At 43.1% G+C, this 20,449-nt stretch overlaps 1 protein-coding gene across 2 annotated transcripts in view; it reads left to right on the top strand.

Moving 5' to 3' along the window:
* Positions 1-20,449, top strand: part of TRPC3 (transient receptor potential cation channel subfamily C member 3) — a 495,918-nt gene that overhangs the window by 463,608 nt on the left and 11,861 nt on the right. For both annotated transcript variants that reach the window (XM_040418404.1, XM_040418405.1), the window contains exon 9: positions 5,698-5,907. In XM_040418404.1, the coding sequence (XP_040274338.1) occupies positions 5,698-5,907 (210 nt within the window). The remainder of the gene's footprint in view (positions 1-5,697; positions 5,908-20,449) is intronic.

Raw genomic sequence — 20,449 nt, 5'->3', positions numbered from 1 at the left:
GATCATCATGGATAATAGTTTGAATAACCTTAAGTAGCCGATTGGCCAAGACTTTAGCAAGAAGTTTTACATCCACTGTCAGGAGCGAAATGGGTCTATAGGAGTCTACAAGGTTGGGGTCCTTGCCCGGTTTGGGCAGTACTACTACGATTGCCTCTCTCATGGAGCAGGGCAATTTACCCTCCCGAAGGGCATCCTTAAAGACCACTAGAAGCTGCGGAAGTAACAGCTCCCTATGTTTCTTATAAAATTCGCCAGGTAGGCCATCCCCTCCCGGAGCCTTATCATTAGGGATAGATTTCAGCGCCACTTCTAGCTCCTCTAAAGATATATCTTCATCTAAGAGCAGCTTATTTTCCTTTGATAGGACTGGCATATCTATCCCTGCCAAATAATTGGATCTATCGGATGCAGTGGTGGCCAGTCTGGACCTGTACACCTCCCTAAAATGAGCATAAAACTCTCTCAGAATACCTTCATCTTCTGTTACCAATTGTCCCCCAGACTCTCTAATCGAGGCTATACAAGAAGGGCCAGATTGTACCTTAATCACGGTAGCCAATAAGTGGCCCGCACTTTCCCCTTCAGCAAAGTATCTCTGAGCCGTAAAAAGACGCTTGTCCTCAGCTTCAACTTGTATGTGCTCTTTCAATAGATTTTGGGCTTCCTTCCAATTTGCCTCGTTAATCGATGTGGGCTGATCTACATATTTAGTTTCTAAGTGCAGAACTCTATCCGAGAGCTCTCTAAACAGATCCCGGCTCCTAGATTTCTTTACACTAATATGTTTAATATATAACCCCCTAACATACGCTTTTAGGGCATCCCATACTATCGCCACAGATGCAGAGCCTACATTAAGAGCTAGATAGTCAGCGATGGCCCCAGAGATTTCACTTCCAGTATCCACCAACATGAGCCAGAATGGGTTCAAGCGCCAAATAGGCCGAGTTATGTGCAGCTGCCTTCCCACTACCAATGTAATCAACAGTAGAGAATGGTCAGATATACTGCGAGGAAGATATGAAATCTCTTTTGTCAGAGCCACTAAGGAGGATCCAATTGCTAGGTCTATTCTGGATAAGGAGTTGTAAGAAGGAGAGTAACATGAATATTGACGCTGACCCGGATGCATGGTTCTCCAAATGTCACATAGATCCACTTCCTCCAGCAGTTTTGCCAGAGAAGTAGGGGCATTGGTGTGTGCCCCTGCTCCAGCATGAAATTTATCTAGAGAGCCGTCAAGATACATGTTAAAATCCCCCACAATAAGTATAGGGACTGACAGGAATTTGGAATTGAAAGCAATAACAGTATTCATAATTTCAGCCGAGTACTGAGGGGTAACATATACAGCCACCAGAATAAGCCGGAATTGAAAAATCTGGCAGTCTACACATACAAATCTACCGTCGATATCAATATATGATTCCTGAGCTATAAACTGAATAGATCTATGTACTAAAATACTGACACCTCGGGCATGCGTGGAGTAGGTAGAATGAAACTCACACCCCATCCATGCTTTATGAATCAGACGCGTCTTATCAGGGGTTAGATGGGTCTCAGACAAACATATAATAGCTGGTTGAAAATCCGGCAAAATATGAAAAATAGCAGACCGTTTAGATGCCTGCGACATCCCTCTCACATTCCATGCGAGAACTTTAAAGGAACACATCATAGTGCCACATGTGAATATATAGAAGCCAGTGCCGAACACCCCGGAGGAATCCCCCAATAGCAATAGGAAGAGAAATATATCCTGCTTCATTATCCCCCCATCCCAACAGTCCCATAACCATCATAGACATGTTCCGTATTGTGAACCAAACAGGGGTACACAAGAGATAAGCAAAGTGAACCTAACCGTTAGAAGCTAACGATATAAACAAAGGTGACGAAGCGGTTATGTAGTCAACATAAGCGCTGCAACCTGGATGCACAAATGGGTTATTTCACCTAACCTCCCAACCTAACAGTATGGCGACCCCTATAGTGCTATGAGTAAAAAAAAAACATATATAACCTCCCTCCCCTGCTCAAATAGCAATAGTCCCGCGGAACCATATTACATAATAAAGGATAATATCCTAATAAAAACTGCAATTATAGAACAGTTCTGCCAATAATGTCACCATTCCTTCAGGTGTTGTTGCCACACCGATCTTTCTCATGGGCATCCAGCCATTGACAGGCCTCCGCAGGATCTTCGAAGATGTGCGTAGATCCATTTGCCACCACTCAGAGTTTAGCCAGATACAACATGGAGTACGGCCATTGTAGGGATCTCAGCCGCTTTTTAACCTCCAAAAACCTCGCTCTCCGTTTTTGTATTTCCGCAGAAAAGTCCGGGAACATCAGAACACGGTTACCGTTGATTTGTATATCTGGGCAGTTCCTGGCCGCTTTAAGGATGGCGTCCCGGTGTCTGTAATGTAAAACTCTAATCAAGAGAGGTCTCGGAGGCGCCCCTGGTGGTGGTAGGCGAAACGGCACCCGGTGTGCTCGTTCAATTGCAAAGAGCGGGGACAGTTTTTCTCTCCCAATAGTGTCCACAAGCCATTTTTCCATAAACGATACGGGGTCCGAACATTCAGTGCGTTCTGGAATTCCAATAAATCGCACGTTGTTCCGTCTCAGACGGTTTTCCAAGTCTTCCGACTTTGTTATGAGCAGGGAAACATTATGTATGACACATTGTAAGTCCCTCTTAACGGGCGGCAAATGGTCTTCCATCTCACTCATACGACCCTCCAACTCTCCAATTCGCTCCTTAAACTGCCGCACATCTTGTCTTATCAACAGTACCTCTTCTTTGAGGCTCCCCACATTAGGATTAAAGGAAGTGAGGGCTGTATTACACTGCGCCACTATTCTATACACGTCTGCTATAGTAGGTTCGGCTATGGGTGCAGTCTCTAGCAGCAACTTTGGACCCACCTTCTGTTGTACATCAGAGGCAGAAGAGTTTCCGAGCTCGCTGCTCCCTGTGGCTCGCCGGATGGACCAGCGTCTAGCAAAGGAGCACTAGCTGCAGATGTCGAGGTGCGGGCAAACTTCCCCAGCTTCGCAGCTACTTTGGAGAGCTTTGCAGCGTGCACGGTGCCATTTTGTTTGTTCGGCGTGTCCATGCCGCTCTCCTTTACCTCCTTCTCCTTAGACTTTTGGCGGGTCATGGTGCCTCCAGATAGGTGACCAACGTCTGGGGAGGTTCCTGAGCTGTATCGGTCTCCAATAGAGTCAGGTAGGCGACAGGCAAAAGATAAATCTCAGGAGTATGCCCAGGAGCTCCGTGCCACGGGTCTGTCTACATCGCCGGTCAGGCCACGCCCCCCACATGGTAACATTTAATTCTTTGTGTGTTATTAGTTTAAGCAGACTGTGATTGTCTATTGTTGTGACTTAGATGAAGATCAGATCACATTTTATGACCAATTTGTGCAGAAATCTATATCATTCCAAAGGGTTCACATACTTTTTCTTACAACTGTATATCCTCATCATTGTCTTGCAGTTTCCAAAAAAGGTCCTAGTTTAGAACTGTGATTCATATGCTCTTCTTTCGATTGCTGAAGTAAATGCATGCATCATCTGATTTGAGTGCCAACTTTTATTTTTATATGAGTTCATTGTGCACCACGTATTTTCTTATGAGGAAAAGATGGAGGCAACAGGACACTCTATTGGCCTCCATCAGGTCAGTGGAGGCAATGTATGCGATGGGAGGTCGACAGTAAAGAATGAGTGGGGCCCAGGCTTGGGGAACAGCCCAGGACCTTTGGGCCACATAAGCACCTTGTGCACACACAGCTGCTGTGCCCAACCAATCACCAGGATGTATAGATTAAGCCATGAGAACTAATTCCTGATCTCAGTCTATATATACACCATGGAGTGAGAATGTGTTCATTATATTTAGCTGTTTGTAAGCTAACAAATATAAGCTGGATTTCCCATGGTGACACACATTAATGGCAGCCATTACAGTGACCTGAACAGTTGGTACTTAGTTATTTTACATTATGCAGAATTACATAATCCTTTGCACTCTGCTGCTGCTCTGCTTGTGGAAGTATTTCAATAGTTCTGTATTGTGTATTCTTTTTGTATTACTGAACAGTTCTACACACAAAACCAACCTTATGCATTGTATGTTGAAACTCATATATCATATTCTGCTGGTAAGGTAGAAATCTGGGCTAATTTACTAAACTCAAGGTGCACAATGTGTGCATATACTATGGTTTTGTTGATGATGTATCTATTTTGAAATGCAAAATTCCAAAAAGAGAAATGCTCATCACACTTCACATTTCCATAGAGGCCATAAAACTTTCACACCCCTTATCTGTTAGATAATTAAGGACTCATTCTCAAGATCTTTGATATGTTGTTCTGTTATTTTTCAAATGTCCATTCATTCCCCCATGTCTCTGTTCTTATTGTATATACAGTCAGGTCCATAAATATTGGGACATCGACACAATTCTAAAATTTTTGGCTCTATACACCACCACAATGGATTTGAAATGAAACGAACAACATGTGCTTTAACTGCAGAATGGCAGGTTTAATTTGAGGGTATTTACATCCAAATCAGGTGAATGGTGTAGGAATTACAACAGTTTGCATATGTGCCTCCCGCGCAGAAATCCGGACCCATTCATTTCTATGGGGCTGTGCACATGAGCAGTGATTTTCACGCATCACTTGTGCGTTGCGTGAAAATCGCAGCATGCTCCATTTTGTGCGTTTTTCATGCAACGCAGGCCCCATAGAAGTGAATGGGGCTGCGTGAAAATCGCAAGCATCCGCAAGCAAGTGCGGATGCGGTGCGATTTTCACGCATGGTTGCTAGGTGACGATCGGGATGGGGACCCGATCTTTATTATTTTCCCTTATAACATTGTTATAAGGGAAAATAATAGCATTCTCAATACAGAATGCTTAGTAAAATAAGGATGGAGGGGTTAAAAATAAAAAAAAATAACTCACCTCCTCCTCTTGATCGCGTAGTTGCCGATCTCTTCTTACTTCTTTAATCATGAGCTAAAGGACCTGTGGTGACGTCACATCACATGGTCCATTCACCGTGGTGATGGACCATGTTATTGGACCATGTGATGAGCTCAGTGACGTCACCACAGGTCCTGAAGAAAGAGCAGAGACCGGCAGATATGCAGGAGGTGAGTTTTTTTTTTAACCTTCAATTGACCTTCTACTAAGCATTCGGTATTAAAGAATGCTGTTATTTTCCCTTATAACCATGGGTTAAGGGAAAATAAGAAAATCTACACTGCAACTAACCCAAACCCGAACTTCATTGAAGAAGTTCGGGTCTGGGTACCACATTCAGTTTTTTCAGAAAAAACTGAACCACGCAACGCAATCGCAGTCAAAAACTGACTGAAATTGTGTGCTCACCCGCACGATTTCCCCGCCACGCACTGCTCTATAACATGGTGATGTCAGATTGTATTGCATATTTTGGTGAAAGGTCCTCTTTAATAAGAGCACTACACTGGAAGAATATAACGTAGCTAAGACAAAGCAGCACATACACATTTCTCTTCAAGAGCGAACAGAGGACGACAGCAAACTAGCAATGATTATTGTTTCTTCCATTGTAAATTGAGTCATTTGAGCCCATGTAATGGATATGAGAAGTAAATTTGGTGTCTCTTATACATTTAGGACGACAGTGATGTAGAATGGAAATTTGCCCGATCGAAGTTATGGCTATCATATTTTGATGAAGGAAAAACTCTTCCTCCTCCATTCAGTATTGTTCCAAGCCCTAAATCCTTTGTCTATCTTATTATGAGGATTGTCAACTTGCTGAAGTGTAGAACAAGAAAACTGCAGAAAGACATTGAAATAGGAATGGGTGATTCCAAATCCAGGGTAAATGTTCATTTATCTTTCATTTTCCTTTGTGCCTCCTCCTGTAATATATGCTAATTCATCCATCTCAGGGAATGTTTTGTTTGTGTAGAATATGTGTTATCTAATGTAATGTTCGTTACAGCCCAAATTCCAAAGCTGCGTTATGTATTAAACCACTATTTAACAATCAATAGGTTGCAAGAAGTGGATGAATATTTACATCATTACAACTATCATATATCCTTATAAATCCTTGATCGTAGATGCAACCTGATTGCATCTGATCGGTGGGGGTCTTACACCTGGGACCCCCGCCGATCAGCTGTTTGAGGAGTCACCAGAGCCTGCAGTAGTGCAGCGGCTTTCTCTCAGCTCACCAAGCACAGTGTCATACATTCTGGCTGTGCTTGGTATTGCAGCTCAGCCCTGGTTACTTCAGTGGAGTTGAACGTGAAATCACATTGCCTAGGCTGAGCTGCAAGAAGGCCGCTGCACTACAACAAGCTTTGGTGCCTTCTCAAACAGCTGAAGAGCGGGGGTCCCGGGTGTCAGACCCCCTCCAATGCAGAGGATAGGTCATCAGTTAAAAAATCATGGAGAAACCTTTTAAGTGCATATTCTATAACATTGAATTAAGACATAGGTCCATTTTACCCATCCTATAATCCTACTGTATTGATCCAGAGGAAGGCAAAAAACCTTATTGAGGTGGTTGCCAATAACCACATATTAGAGGAAAAAAGAATAAATCCCTAGATCAGTGTCCCATCTCCAGCAATCTAGTACATACGGAAGAAAACATATAATTGAACTGTACTAGCCTAAAATCCCTAAACTATGTCAGAGTGCAAAAAATGGATGGTTCATAAGGAATAAAAAGTACAAGCAGTCAACAACAAACCATGACAAAATACTCAAGATAGAAGATAAGTAGTATTTCCCTCATCCAGGTAATGAAAGGGCAATCCATGCTCTTAATAGAGCAACTTAGTGCTGTTGAGGCAAGTATCTTAGGAGAATTGTTATAGGGAGGTAGGTTTTTGTATGGATTATTCCAGAAATATATACAGTATAGTGAATATAGTGACTCACCCTTCCTTAAACTATGGTGACTCACCCAGTCACTGGGAATATAGTGTAGATATTTTTGAGAAGTAAAAACAGTGACTCGGGGGCGTGGCCTGACCGGCATGGAGTGAAGACGCAGGTCGCTTCAGCTCCGGCTTTATCCTGTCCATATCCTGACCATGCGCTCTGGTGGACCCTGATTTTCTATCTAAAGACCCTCAGTGAGTCTCTGTGACTGTCCCCCCTAAGTTTTGTCCGACCCTGTGACCTGCGGCGGCTGACGGACAATACCCTGGGGCCGGGCCTACATACCAGACGGTATCCCTGCCTGCTGGCCGGATCTATCGGTGAGGGACCTGGTGAAAAGGGATTCCCTGCCATACTTATCTGCTCCGGAGGTCGAGAGGAGCCGGGAGGCTTAATCCGGTGGGTTCCTTGGCTTCTTCCCTGGCTGGACGGTGACCCGGCGTATCCTGCACGTTTGGCGCGGCGGGCGCCATCTTGGCCGCAGCGCTGAAGAAGATGACACCTCTCCCTCTGTAGCCAGCGTTCCAGGTAGAGAATCTTCGCTACTCCTGTACCACCATAGAGACTTACCTGGGGCGGTGTGACGCCAGTTGGGGTCACTGGGCCTACGCTATCCTCAGCGCAGAGAGGTACAACCTTTATACTAGGCCACAGGCGCTGTTTGCTGGAGTGCTGCTTCCTTCCCCCCCCCCTTTTTATAATATCAAGCGAGGGGTGTGTTGAAGATTTTATGGGCCGCAAAACGGGCACCTCAGGGCCTACTATCCCTCCTAAGTTGATGCTCGACAATATGAGCCAAACAGATAGCCACGATGCTGGGGCTTCGTCTAAACGTCCGGAGGTGGATCTTGCAAAAGTCATGGCGGCCATTACTAACTGCCAAACGACACTCACGGTCAAAATTGACCATGTACAGGCCGACCTAACTCTCCTCAGGCATAATATCGATAAGATCCGTGAGAGAACAACTGAGGTTGAGAGAAGGCTGGGAGAGGTGGAAGATACGGTTCAACGTGAAGATTCGGTGGTCCGTGCCTTGCAGAATCAAGTTAAAACCCTAGCGGCAAAAGTGGAAGACGCTGAAAATCGAAACAGGAGAAATAATATTAGGATTATGGGCTTACCGGAGAGGGCAGAGGGTCCGTCCCCTGAGGAATTTACGGAGCGCCTTATCAAACAAATCCTGAACCCAATCACCTTATCGGGGACTTTTGCAGTGGAGCGGGCCCACAGGATCCCTACTCGTCCTTTGCCCCCTGGAGCCCCGCCACGTCCTTTTATTTTTAAAGTGTTAAATTATAGAGATCGGGACGCTATTCTGGCTACGGCCCGTCGTATGAAGGACATTCATTTTGATAACGTCCGGATTTCCTTCTACCCGGACTTCTCTACAGAGGTGCAGAAACAACGCAGGCAATTCACAGCAGTGAGAGTTCGGTTGAGGGAGAAAGGCCTTGTCTACGCCATGATGTATCCAGCACGTCTCAGAGTCCAGGATGGAGAAGTGGTGACATTTTTTGCCACCCCAGAGGAGGCGTCTGACTGGCTCGACCGCAGGGGCTGAGTATAATGGGACTTATGTACTGAGAGTCTTATCTTATGTTTAGGATGGTCACTTTATAGGTGGGAGCTGAATGTGCTAAATTGTGTTGCCCTACTGCCTAGGTTCAGTTCTTGGGTTTACCTAGAGGGGTGGGTGGCAGCACGGGCCTCCCCGTCCTGATCTACTAAAGAGGAGATTGTTCATGGGATATTCAAGCTTGGATAGGTTGGGGTTATCTGGGCAGGGTGGGGGGTTTTGTCCACTGTTCTGGGCATCGCGGGACGTTTTTACTGTATTCTTGATGTATGGGTGTGACTGTGTGTATGTATGGCTTGGGTGGTGCATTTTCCTCGTATGGTATAACTACGACACTCCGCCGTAATGGCTATCTGTCGGTTTGTCTCCTGGAATGTCAGGGGACTGAATGATAAAATTAAAAGATCTCTTGTCTTCAATTTTATAAAGAAACATAACCCGGATATGTTGATATTGCAGGAGACACATCTGCAGGGGCGGAAACTGCTAGCGTTGAAGAGACCTTGGGTGGGAGCAGCCTATCATTCGGTGTATAGTTCCAGAGCGAGAGGTGTGTCAATTCTAGTGGCGAAGTCCCTTCCCTTCCGATCTTTCTCTGTTCAGACTGACATGATGGGGCGTTTTGTGATCCTTCACGCTGCAATCAGAGGCATCGATTATCTCGTGATAGGAGTATATGTCCCCCCCCTTTTCAGAGGGATGTGTTGGATGAAATTATGAAACGAGTTGCAATGCTGCCTCCGGTGCCTCTGATTGTGCTTGGGGATTATAATGCGGTGCTGGACCGGTCAATGGATAGGCTTCGCCCTGGGGGGTCACATACTGAAGCATTGAACTCCTGGGCAGAGGTATTTGCTCTAACAGAGGGATGGAGATATATGCACCCTGATATTCGGCAGTACTCTTGTTATTCGGCTTCATATGCAGCTCTCTCCCGTATAGATTTAGTATTTCTCAGTAAGGAACTGCTGCCTTTACTAGTGGCTACGGAATACTTGCCGAGAGGCATTTCTGATCATGCCCCCCTGTTGGTGGTTCTGAGACAACCGCTTGCACCTGCCGAAAGGCAATGGAGACTAAATAGTAAATGGCTTAAAGTGCTACCGGTGGCTTGGGCTGCGCAACAGGGGATGAAAGATTATTGGGAACTTAATGAGGGCTCTACTAACCCTCTGGTGGAGTGGGACGCATTTAAAGTTGTCCTGCGTGGTACGTTGATTCAGGCAATTGCATCATACAGGAAGGAACTGAGTACCACCAGAACTAAACTAGAAGATGAGGTAGTAGGGAGGGAACAGGCTTTCATCTCAAACCCCAATGATGTGAACCGTGGTTTATGGGATGAGGCACAGAGGAATCTTACTCTGCATCTCACTGAGTATACCCAAAAGAGGTTACTGTTCCAGAGGCGCCTGGTCTTTGCAGACGGTGACAAAAATGGGAGTGCCTTGGCTTTCCTGGCTAGGACTGAGGCACCGCAGACGGTAGTTCCGCACATTACCTGTGGGGATGGCTTGAAGGTATATCGGCCGGCGGATATTTGTGAACAGTTTGTTCAGTTCTATACTGACCTGTACGGTTCCAAATCCACTTCCTCCCCAGATGGGATCCGTTCATTCCTTCAATCCATCCTACTTACTCCTTTAGCTGCGGCGGATAGTAGATATCTAGGGAGACCTATTGATGATGGGGAGATCAGGGCAGCAATCGAGGACATGGCTCCTGGGAAATCACCTGGTCCGGACGGCTTCCCGGTTGAATGGTACAGGTTAGACGTTGATTTACATTCTGCACGTTTACTCAGGCTTTTTGACTATGCTTGTGAGTCCGGGAAGTTGCCTTCTTCCTTTGGGGAGGCGACCATCATGGTAATTCACAAAGTCGGGAAGCCTTCGGATCAGTGTGCGTCATACAGGCTGATTTCCCTTCTAAACACGGACGCGAAAATCTTAGCCAAAGTCCTGGCTAGGCGTCTTAACGGGGTGATACTGTCCATTATTGACCCAGATCAATCTGGTTTTATGCCCGGGAAGACGACTGACATAAATCTTAGGAGATTATTTACTAACTTACAGGTCAGGCATGATAACGCGGGTTCAAGAGTCTTAGCGTCCCTGGATAATGAGAAGGCCTTCGACTCGGTGGAGTGGCATTTTATTTGGGAGACAATGTTCCGTCTTGGTTTCCCTTCCTCCTTTATCAAGTGGGTCCAATTGTTATATCAGACACCTATAGCACGGATTAGAGTGAATGGAGTTATATCCCGTCCCTTCAGGTTGTATAGAGGCACTAGACAAGGGTGTCCTCTATCCCCATTGTTGTTCGCCCTGATAATGGAACCGTTGACACAACTGATCAATAACAGCTCTCTGATAGAGGGGTGGACGGTGGCAGGGATTCAGGAGAAAGTATCACTATACGCGGATGACCTGTTAGTCTATTTGGCTGACCCTGGCCCCTCCCTAGAAACCCTGCTGGATGTGGTGAATGGTTATGGGAAGCACTCGGGATTACGGGTAAACTGGGCGAAGTCTAGTTTATGTATAATAGATGTAGATGAAGCTGTAGATATTTCCCCGGTATCCCCCCTGAGAGTAGTGGATAGCTTTCTTTACCTAGGGATACATATTCACAGGGACCCTAGACAGTTTTGTCATTTGAACTTGAGGCCTACCACGGAATACGTCACGCGTAAGCTAGAGGCCTGGCAAAATCTTCCGCTGACCCTGGTGGGAAGAATTAACATTGTTAAGATGGTGTTGCTACCCAAACTTCTGTATATTTATAGAGCGGCACCAGTAAGGATCCCTAAGTCCCACTTTGATATTTTGGATAGAGCCCTGTCCCGTTTCTTGTGGCTCCATCGGTCCCCTAGACTTGCGAGAAAGACGCTGAAGGCCTCCTACACACAGGGGGGTTTGCAGCTTCCAGATATGTATATTTATTATATAGCTACGCGCCTAATGTACGCATCTTGGTGGATTAGGGCAGATGCCAATAACCCCGCGGTGGTATTAGAGGCGGCGCTGGTTGGATCATATGAAGCTTTAACTAATCTGGTATACAGGAGGGGAAAACCCATAGGTCCTGGGATTTATACGGACTCTATGATGACAGTTAGCGAGGCTTGGGTGAGGTTTGTGGAGATACATACGGAAAGTTTAGAGGGGGATACCTGGTCCCCTTATATTCCAGTATGGCGTAACAAGCTCCTTCCAGAGCTCTTGCACCTTTCCGATTTTGAATTCTGGCCTAGGAAGGGCCTTAAATATCTAACACAATTGTTTCATGAAGGGAGCTTCCGCTCCTTTGAGAGCCTACGAGCGGAGTTCCAGCTGCCCCAGACGAGCTTTTACCGCTTCCTCCAACTGAGACATGCCTGTGAGAAACAATTTAAAACCCTATCCTTAAATTTAGAATGCGGCCCACTAGAGTCAGTAGCCAGGAGGAAAATCCCATATAAACCTATTTCTTCCTTCTATGCTGAAATTGTTAAAATGCAAGAATCTCCGATTAGGCGTTCTTTTGTTAAATGGGCTGAGGATATCCCCGAGTTGGAAGATTCTCATTTGGAGGAGTGGCGTCTGAGATGGAGGACGTCGGTTATAAGTGCGAGAGATCAGCTCATTCAAGTAAAATGGATGCACAGAGTGTACTTGACCCCACTGCGTCTCTATCAGATGCGGCAGATACCGAATCCAGGTTGTGACAGATGTGGGGAGGTGAGAGGCTCTTTCTTTCATATGGTGTGGCTCTGTCCGGTGATGAAGACATATTGGAAAGGAATTTGTAACTTTATTAATGTTAAGTTGGGGCTTCCAGGGATCTGTAATCCAGTAATATGCTTACTAGGGTTAGTTTCTGAAGCTACTCCTTCCAAATATAATAGAATACTGTTAAGATTATTGATGTTCTACGGGAGGAAGAATATACTCTTGAACTGGAAACCGCCCAAGTGTCCTACAGTGAGCCAATGGGTACTCCTTATAAATAATGACCTGCAAATGTATAAATTGACATATGAGGCAAGGGGTTTGACTGATCGATTTGAAAATATCTGGGGCCTTTGGGTCCAAGCGGAGGGTACGACTTGAGTCATTAACGGTGGCGAATGTATCACCCATTGTATATATGTGAGAGTGTGTGTGTATGAGCGAGTTCTAGAAAAATCTTAGTGACAACAGCGACACCTTGTATTAAAGTCATTTATATGTCTTTTATGGTCAAGATATATGTTAATAATGGACTTGCTGATGTGAGTGCATGTTTCATGGAGGATTGTTCTTCCTTGTTCTCCCTCTGGGAGTATTGTATTAATTGCAAAAAATGTTAAATAAACACTATTAAAAAAAACAAACAGTGACTCACCATCCGTATAGTGAATTCTAATTTAAAGACACATTTATTGAAACATATATTTAAAATATTAAAAATAAAATTAGGACAAAACGACTAAGACAAAGCAACTAAAAACAACTCAAAATACCCCCCTAAAAATGAAAAAAAAAATATATCCTAAAGGTTTGATTATTGTATAGTCACAAGTTATAGTAGTATATATGCCGGATAATATACACTCACTAAAGTTGGTGGTTAGCTGTTAATTAGAGTTAAAATTAGTATATATACTCTATTTCCTCTTATGCAATCAATAAACTGGCATAATAGTGTAGCCTCTATAAACGTTGAAACAAAAATAAGCAAATAGTAATAGTAACACAGTTCATAAATAATAGACAGAAAGTATTGCTACTATTCAAAAGATATCCAGAATAGTGTAATCCAGATGAAAAAATTAAGATAGGTGATCTTAATAAATTTTAAATAATAGATAGTTATAGCAAGGTCTTTATCTTCTTGTGTTCCATAGATTTGGAATAGATATATTGCTTTAAACTGGGTACATAGGAAGAATATAGTTCTTTATAGTTGATGCAAAAGGGTTCAAAAACGTGGTGTGGGAAAAAAATAAAAATTATAGATAGCAGTTCCAAGAGATAAGTATAATCCAATTCTCAGTGTAGTGAGGCATATAGTAAATGGTTAGGGAAAGTGTATTAGTTGTTTAGTTTATAAGTCTCTACTCACTGGAGACTGGTCTGTATTTAGGCTGACATCAGGGGTGTCCCACCTGATGCACAGCCACTCACCCAGCCTTGTGTTTCTGCCAAACTGAGCTTTGTATGCCGGCCCTCTTGCTAGTAAGCTTGCTGTGCTGGTTACGTGCCGGAGCTGGCGTCCCACGTGGTTCAGAATGTTAAGAAAATATGAAGAAGCAGCTAAATAAAAAAAACACATTAGAAATACAAAAAAACGCATGAAAACAGCAATAGAAACGCAAATGTATTTTTTGCATTTTTATTTATATATTTTTATATTTGTTGGCATTGTATTTATATTGTGGTAAGAAAATTATAATTAGTCTTCAAAATAGAAATGGAAAACCATTTACTATATGCCTCACAAAACAGAGAATTGGATTATCCTTTAAAATGCTATCTATAATTTTTAAAGTTTTTTAACTTTTTTGCATTAACTAGATAGAACAATATTCTTTCTATGTACCCAGTTTAAAGCAATATATATGTATATATATACACTGCTCAAAAAAATAAAGGGAACACTTAAACAACACAATGTAACTCCAAGTCAATCACACTTCTGTAAAATCAAACTGTCCACTTAGGAAGCAACACTGAGTGACAATCAATTTCACGTGCTGTTGTGCAAATGGGATAGACAACAGGTGGAAATTATAGGCAATTAGCAAGACACCCCCAATAAAGGAGTGGTTCTGCAGGTGGTGACCACAGATCACTTCTCAGTTCCTATGCTTCCTGGCTGATGTTTTGGTCACTTTTGAATGCTGGCGGTGCTTTCACTCTAGTGGTAGCATAAGGCGGAGTCTACAACCCACACAAGTGGCTCAGGTAGTGCAGCTTATCCAGGATGGCACATCAATGCGAGCTGTGCCAAGAAGGTTTGCTGTGTCTGTCAGCGTAGTGTCCAGAGCATGGAGGCGCTACCAGGAGACAGGCCAGTACATCAGGAGACGTGGAGGAGGCCGTAGGAGGGCAACAACCCAGCAGCAGGACCGCTACCTCCGCCTTTGTGCAAGGAGGAACAGGAGGAACACTGCCAGAGCCCTGCAAAATGACCTCCAGCAGGCCACAAATGTGCATGTGTCTGCTCAAACGGTCAGAAACAGACTCCATGAGGGTGATTTGAGGGTCCGACGTCCACAGGTGGGGGTTGTGCTTACAGCCCAACACCGTGCAGGACGTTTGGCATTTGCCAGAGAACACCAAGATTGGCAAATTCGCCACTGACGCCCTGTGCTCTTCACAGATGAAAGCAGGTTCACACTGAGCACATGTGACAGACGTGACAGAGTCTTGAGACGCCGTGGAGAACGTTCTGCTGCCTGCAACATCCTCCAGCATGACCGGTTTGGCATTGGGTCAGTAATGGTGTGGGGTGGCATTTCTTTGGAGGGCCGCACAGCCCTCCATGTGCTCGCCAGAGGTAGCCTGACTGCCATTAGGTACCGAGATGAGATCCTCAGACCCCTTGTGAGACCATATGCTGGTGCGGTTGGCCCTGGGTTCCTCCTAATGCAAGACAATGCTAGACCTCATGTGGCTGGAGTGTGTCAGCAGTTCCTGCAAGACGAAGGCATTGATGCTATGGACTGGCCCGCCCGTTCCCCAGACCTGAATCCAATTGAGCACATCTGGGACATCATGTCTCGCTCTATCCACCAACGTCACGTTGCACCACAGACTGTCCAGGAGTTGGCAGATGCTTTAGTCCAGGTCTGGGAAGAGATCCCTCAGGAGACCGTCCGCCACCTCATCAGGAGCATGCACAGGCGTTGTAGGGAGGTCATACAGGCACGTGGAGGCCACACACACTACTGAGCCTCATTTTGACTTGTTTTAAGGACATTACATCAAAGTTGGATCAGCCTGTAGTGTGTTTTTCCACTTTAATTTTGAGGGTGACTCCAAATCCAGACCTCCATGGGTTGAAAAATTTGATTTCCATTTTTTTATTTTTGTGTGATTTTGTTGTCAGCACATTCAACTATGTAAAGAACAAAGTATTTCAGAAGAATATTTAATTAATTCAGATCTAGGATGTGTTATTTTTGTGTTCCCTTTATTTTTTTGAGCAGTGTATATATATATATATTCCAAATCTATTGAACACAAGAAGATAAAGACCTTGCTATAAGTATCTATTATTTTAAATTTATTAAGATCACCTATCTTTATTTTTTCATCTGGATTCCACTATTCTGGATATCTTTTGAACATTTGCAATACTTTCTGTCTATTATTTATGAACTGTGTTACTATTACTATTTGCTTATTTTTGTTTCAACGTTTATAGAGGCTACACTATTATGCCATTCACTGTTTATTGATTGCATAAGAGGAAATAGAGTATATATACTAATTTAACTCTAATTAACAGCTAACCATCAACTTCAGTGAGTGTATATTATCCGGTATATCAACTACTATAACTTGTGACTATACAATAATCATATCTTTAGGATATATTTTTATTTTCATTTTTAGGGAGGCATTTTGAGTTGTTTTTAATTGCTTTGTCTTGGGGTACTTTCACACTAGCGTTTTTATTTTCCGGCATAGAATTCCGTCACAGGGGCTCTATACCGGAAAAGAACTGATCATTTTATCCCCATGCATTCTGAATGGAGAGTAATCCGTTCAGGATGCATCAGGATGTCTTCAGTTCAGTCGTTTTGACTGATAAGGCAAAAGATAAAACCGTAGCATGCTACGGTTTTATCTCCGGCCAAAAAAACTGAAGACTTGCCTGAATTCTGGATCCGGCATTTTTCCCCATAGGAATGTATTAGTGCCGGACCCGGCATTCAAAATACCGGAATGCCGGATCCGTTCTTCCGGCCTGCGCATATGCAGACCGGTAAAAATGTGGAAAAAAAAACGAGACGGATCCGTCTGTCTACATGACAAGCGGAGAGACGGATCCGTTCTTGCAATGCATTTGTGAGACGGATCCGCATCCGGATCCGTCTCACAAATGCTTTCAGTCACATCCAGATCGGCGGATCCAGCGGGCAGTTCCGACGACGGAACTGCCCGCGGGATCACACTGCCGCAAGTGTGAAAGTAGCCTTAGTTGTTTTGTCCTAACTTTATTTTTAATATTTTAAATATATGCTTCAATAAATGTATCTTTAAATTAGAATTCACTATACGGATGGTGAGTGCCTGTTTGTTTACTTCTCAAAAATATCTACACTATATTCCCAGTGACTGGGTGAGTTACCAAAAACAGAGCACCTCTACCATAGTTTAAGGAAGGGTGAGCCACTACATTCACCATATATCTTTCTGGATTAATCAATATCACCCATATATAGTTGAGCTCCCCTTACCCTTTCACTATGGACATCTGGAACTACCGTATATACTCGAGTATAAGCCGACCCGAGTATAAGCCGAGCCCCTAATTTTACCCCCAAAAAATGGGAAAAATTATTGACTCGAGTATAAGACTAGGGTGGGAAATGCAGCTATAATGCAGAGTGTATGTGTATATAATGCACACACTCTACATTATATACACACATCTGCAAGAGGGTGACTCCCTGTATTTAATGCAGAGTGTGTGCATTATATACACACACACTCTGCATTAAATACAGGGAGCCATCCACAGATCTCCCCCTAAACAGTGCCATCCACAGATCCCCCCTAAACAGTGCCATCCACAGATCCCCCCTCCCCTAAACAGTGCCATGATGGCACTGTTTAGGGGAGGGGGTATCTGTGGATGGCACTGTAGGGGGATCTGTGGATGGCACTGCCATCCACAGATCCCCCTACAGTGCCATCCACAGATCCCCCTACAGTGCCATCCACAGATCCCCCTACAGTGCCATCCACAGATCCCCCTACAGTGCCATCCACAGATCCCCCTACAGTGCCATCCACAGATCCCCCTACAGTGCCATCCACAGATCTCCCTACAGTGCCATCCACAGATCTCCCTACAGTGCCATCCACAGATCTCCCTACAGTGCCATCCACAGATCCCCCTACAGTGCCATCCACAGATCTCCCTACAGTGCCATCCACAGATCTCCCTACAGTGCCATCCACAGATCCCCCTACAGTGCCATCCACAGATCCCCCTACAGTGCCATCCACAGATCCCCCTCCCCGACGCTCACAGCAGTATTCTTACTTTGTCTTTGCTCCGGTAATACAGGCAGTGCGGGGAGCGGCGCTCACTCACTGACGTCACGCGCCTTCTCCCACTAGGCGGCGCAGGTGCGTGACGTAAGTGAGTGAGCGCCGCCCCCCGCACTGCCTGTATTACCGGAGCTAGACTAGACTCGAATATAAGACGAGGAGGCTTTTTGAGCACAAAAATATGTGCCAAAAAACTCGTCTTTTACTCGAGTATATACGGTATATAAAAATCAGAAACCGAAAGTAGAAACCTTTTCTTTTGATTATCAAAATGTATTAAATTTGGATAAATCTAAAGAAAGACCTATGACGGAAATATTTAGAGAATTAGAGACCCTTTTAATTAAACAACTTAAACAAAGGTGGGAAATCAAATCCCTTAATCGCCATTTGGAAGACGGCAATATACCAAGGGGTCTCCAACCCCAGCACATGATTTATGTAATGATAATTTAAAAAAAGAATGGGATAGCTTGTTGATAACACAACCCATAGCATTGATTTAACTTAATATTAAAAGGAGAACTTAAATTTTGGAAGAACGCACAGAACAAATAAATAAAATTAAGGAAACAATAGATACATTTCCCCAAAATGAAGAGTTTAACAATTGGCAGGAAAGAATATGCAAAGGTTTTGGCACAATTGAACAGGAGATAATCAGTAAGAAAAGTAAAAAAATAATTAAACTTCACCAAGACTGACTCACAAAAAACACATGTGGAAAATCAACAGAAGGAACAGCACAATGTTCTAAATACACAGAAGCCTAATGAAAATTGGGATCAAACTCGCTATAAGTCCCAGTTGCAAACAGATATGAAACTCTCTCTAACCCCCATTTTTTAGATCGAATACCACCACACCACAAGATTATCACACGCTGAACACAACAACAGACACCAGAACTAAGAAATTACCAATCACCACAAATGGGATACCAATACAATCTGAGGCACAGGGAGACCAACCAAGAATGGAACCAAGGAGCACAATTGCAGAAAATGTATAATTGGAAAAATACACATCAGAATTAAGGGAGAGGGGACACATATACTCCCAACCACCACTATCACCAATATGCACAGGACACAAGAAGAAGAGAACAAGAAGAGGGAAGGGAAAAGAGAGAAAAAAGAGCCAATTACAGGAATTAACAATAGATAGTAATGATGATGCTATAATAAATTTGAGTTCGGTAAAACTTACATCCGCACAATCTAGCTTACTAAAGAAAGGCCTAAAATTTGCGCCAACTGTCCAACTAAATAAGTTTGACATGTTCATTGGGATATAAAATAATGTCTTAAGAAACATTTTTTGAAAAACCTAATAGTAAGGAATTATACAAAACAAGATGTTTATGTACATACCAATTTAAAACATAAAAAACTGAGATGTACCCTAGACAGGAAATTGGACATGAAATGGCAACTTTTAAGAAAAATTTGGAAAGTAAAAAAATGGCCCAAGAAATAGAAATAACCTTACTGTACAGAAGATACAGGCTATCAAACAGTTGCAAAAACATAAAAACATTTTTATCAGATTGGCAGACAAAGGGGGAGCCATTGTGATTTTAGAGGCCCAACAATATGATGCGGAATGTACTAGACAATTATCGGATACTACTACATTCCTAAAGCTAATAAGAGATCCCACTAGGGAATACAATAATGCATTTGGGGAATATGCCAGAGATGTTTTGGACAGAGGAATCCTACAAGAACAGGAATATTAACTCATAATGGATATTTAACAACGATTACCAGTATTTTATTGTATCCCAAAAATCCATAAAGACCAAAGGAACCCTCCCGAAAGGCCAATCATCTCTGGCATAGGTTCCCTAACATCAAACTTATCACAATATATAGACAGCATCTTCCATTCAACTGTAAAGAGAACCTTTTATTATATTAAAGATACAACACAAATCATTAAAATAGTAGAGAATTTGTAATATCAATCACATTGGATTTTGGGATCACGATGTAAACTCATTGTATATGATAATAAACCATGAACAAGGTATAAAAGCCCTCAAAGCACAATTAGAAATAAATAGTCAACTCCCAAAAGAACAAATCGATTTTTTGGCAGAAGAGGTTGAGTTTATTTTAACGCATTTTTATTTTTTTATGGATCTGACTTTTATCTTCAAACTAGAGGGACTGCCATGGGTACCAGGTTCGCCCCTAATTATGCAAATGTATTTATGGCACACTGGGAACAGCAACATATTATCCCTAGACTGGGGGAGGACCTGGTACTCTGGCATTGATGATATTCTTTTCATTTGGAATTAAACAGAAGCAAAACTCAATATATTTTTGGAATCAATTAATAATAATCAGAACAATTTGAAATTTTCTGCGAATATTAGTACACAACAAATTGAATTTTTAGACTTATTGATTAAAATACAAACAAATCAAATCTGTAATACTTACCAAAAACCAGTTTCTAGAAATAGTTACATTCTTTATTCAAGTTCAAAATCCGGAAGAACCTATCAGGATGATATTACCTTATAATGCACAATATAGTAAAATAAGGGCTATTATAAAAAAAACTGGCATCATGTATTAAAAGATAGATTGATATGTCCATCACTCACTAATGGTTCTTA

Source organism: Bufo bufo, chromosome 2 (assembly GCF_905171765.1).
Source record: "Bufo bufo chromosome 2, aBufBuf1.1, whole genome shotgun sequence".
In the NCBI taxonomy this organism is placed as follows: domain Eukaryota; kingdom Metazoa; phylum Chordata; class Amphibia; order Anura; family Bufonidae; genus Bufo; species Bufo bufo.
Note: the sequence above shows the minus strand (reverse complement) of the source record. Positions and strands in the feature narration are given on the sequence as shown.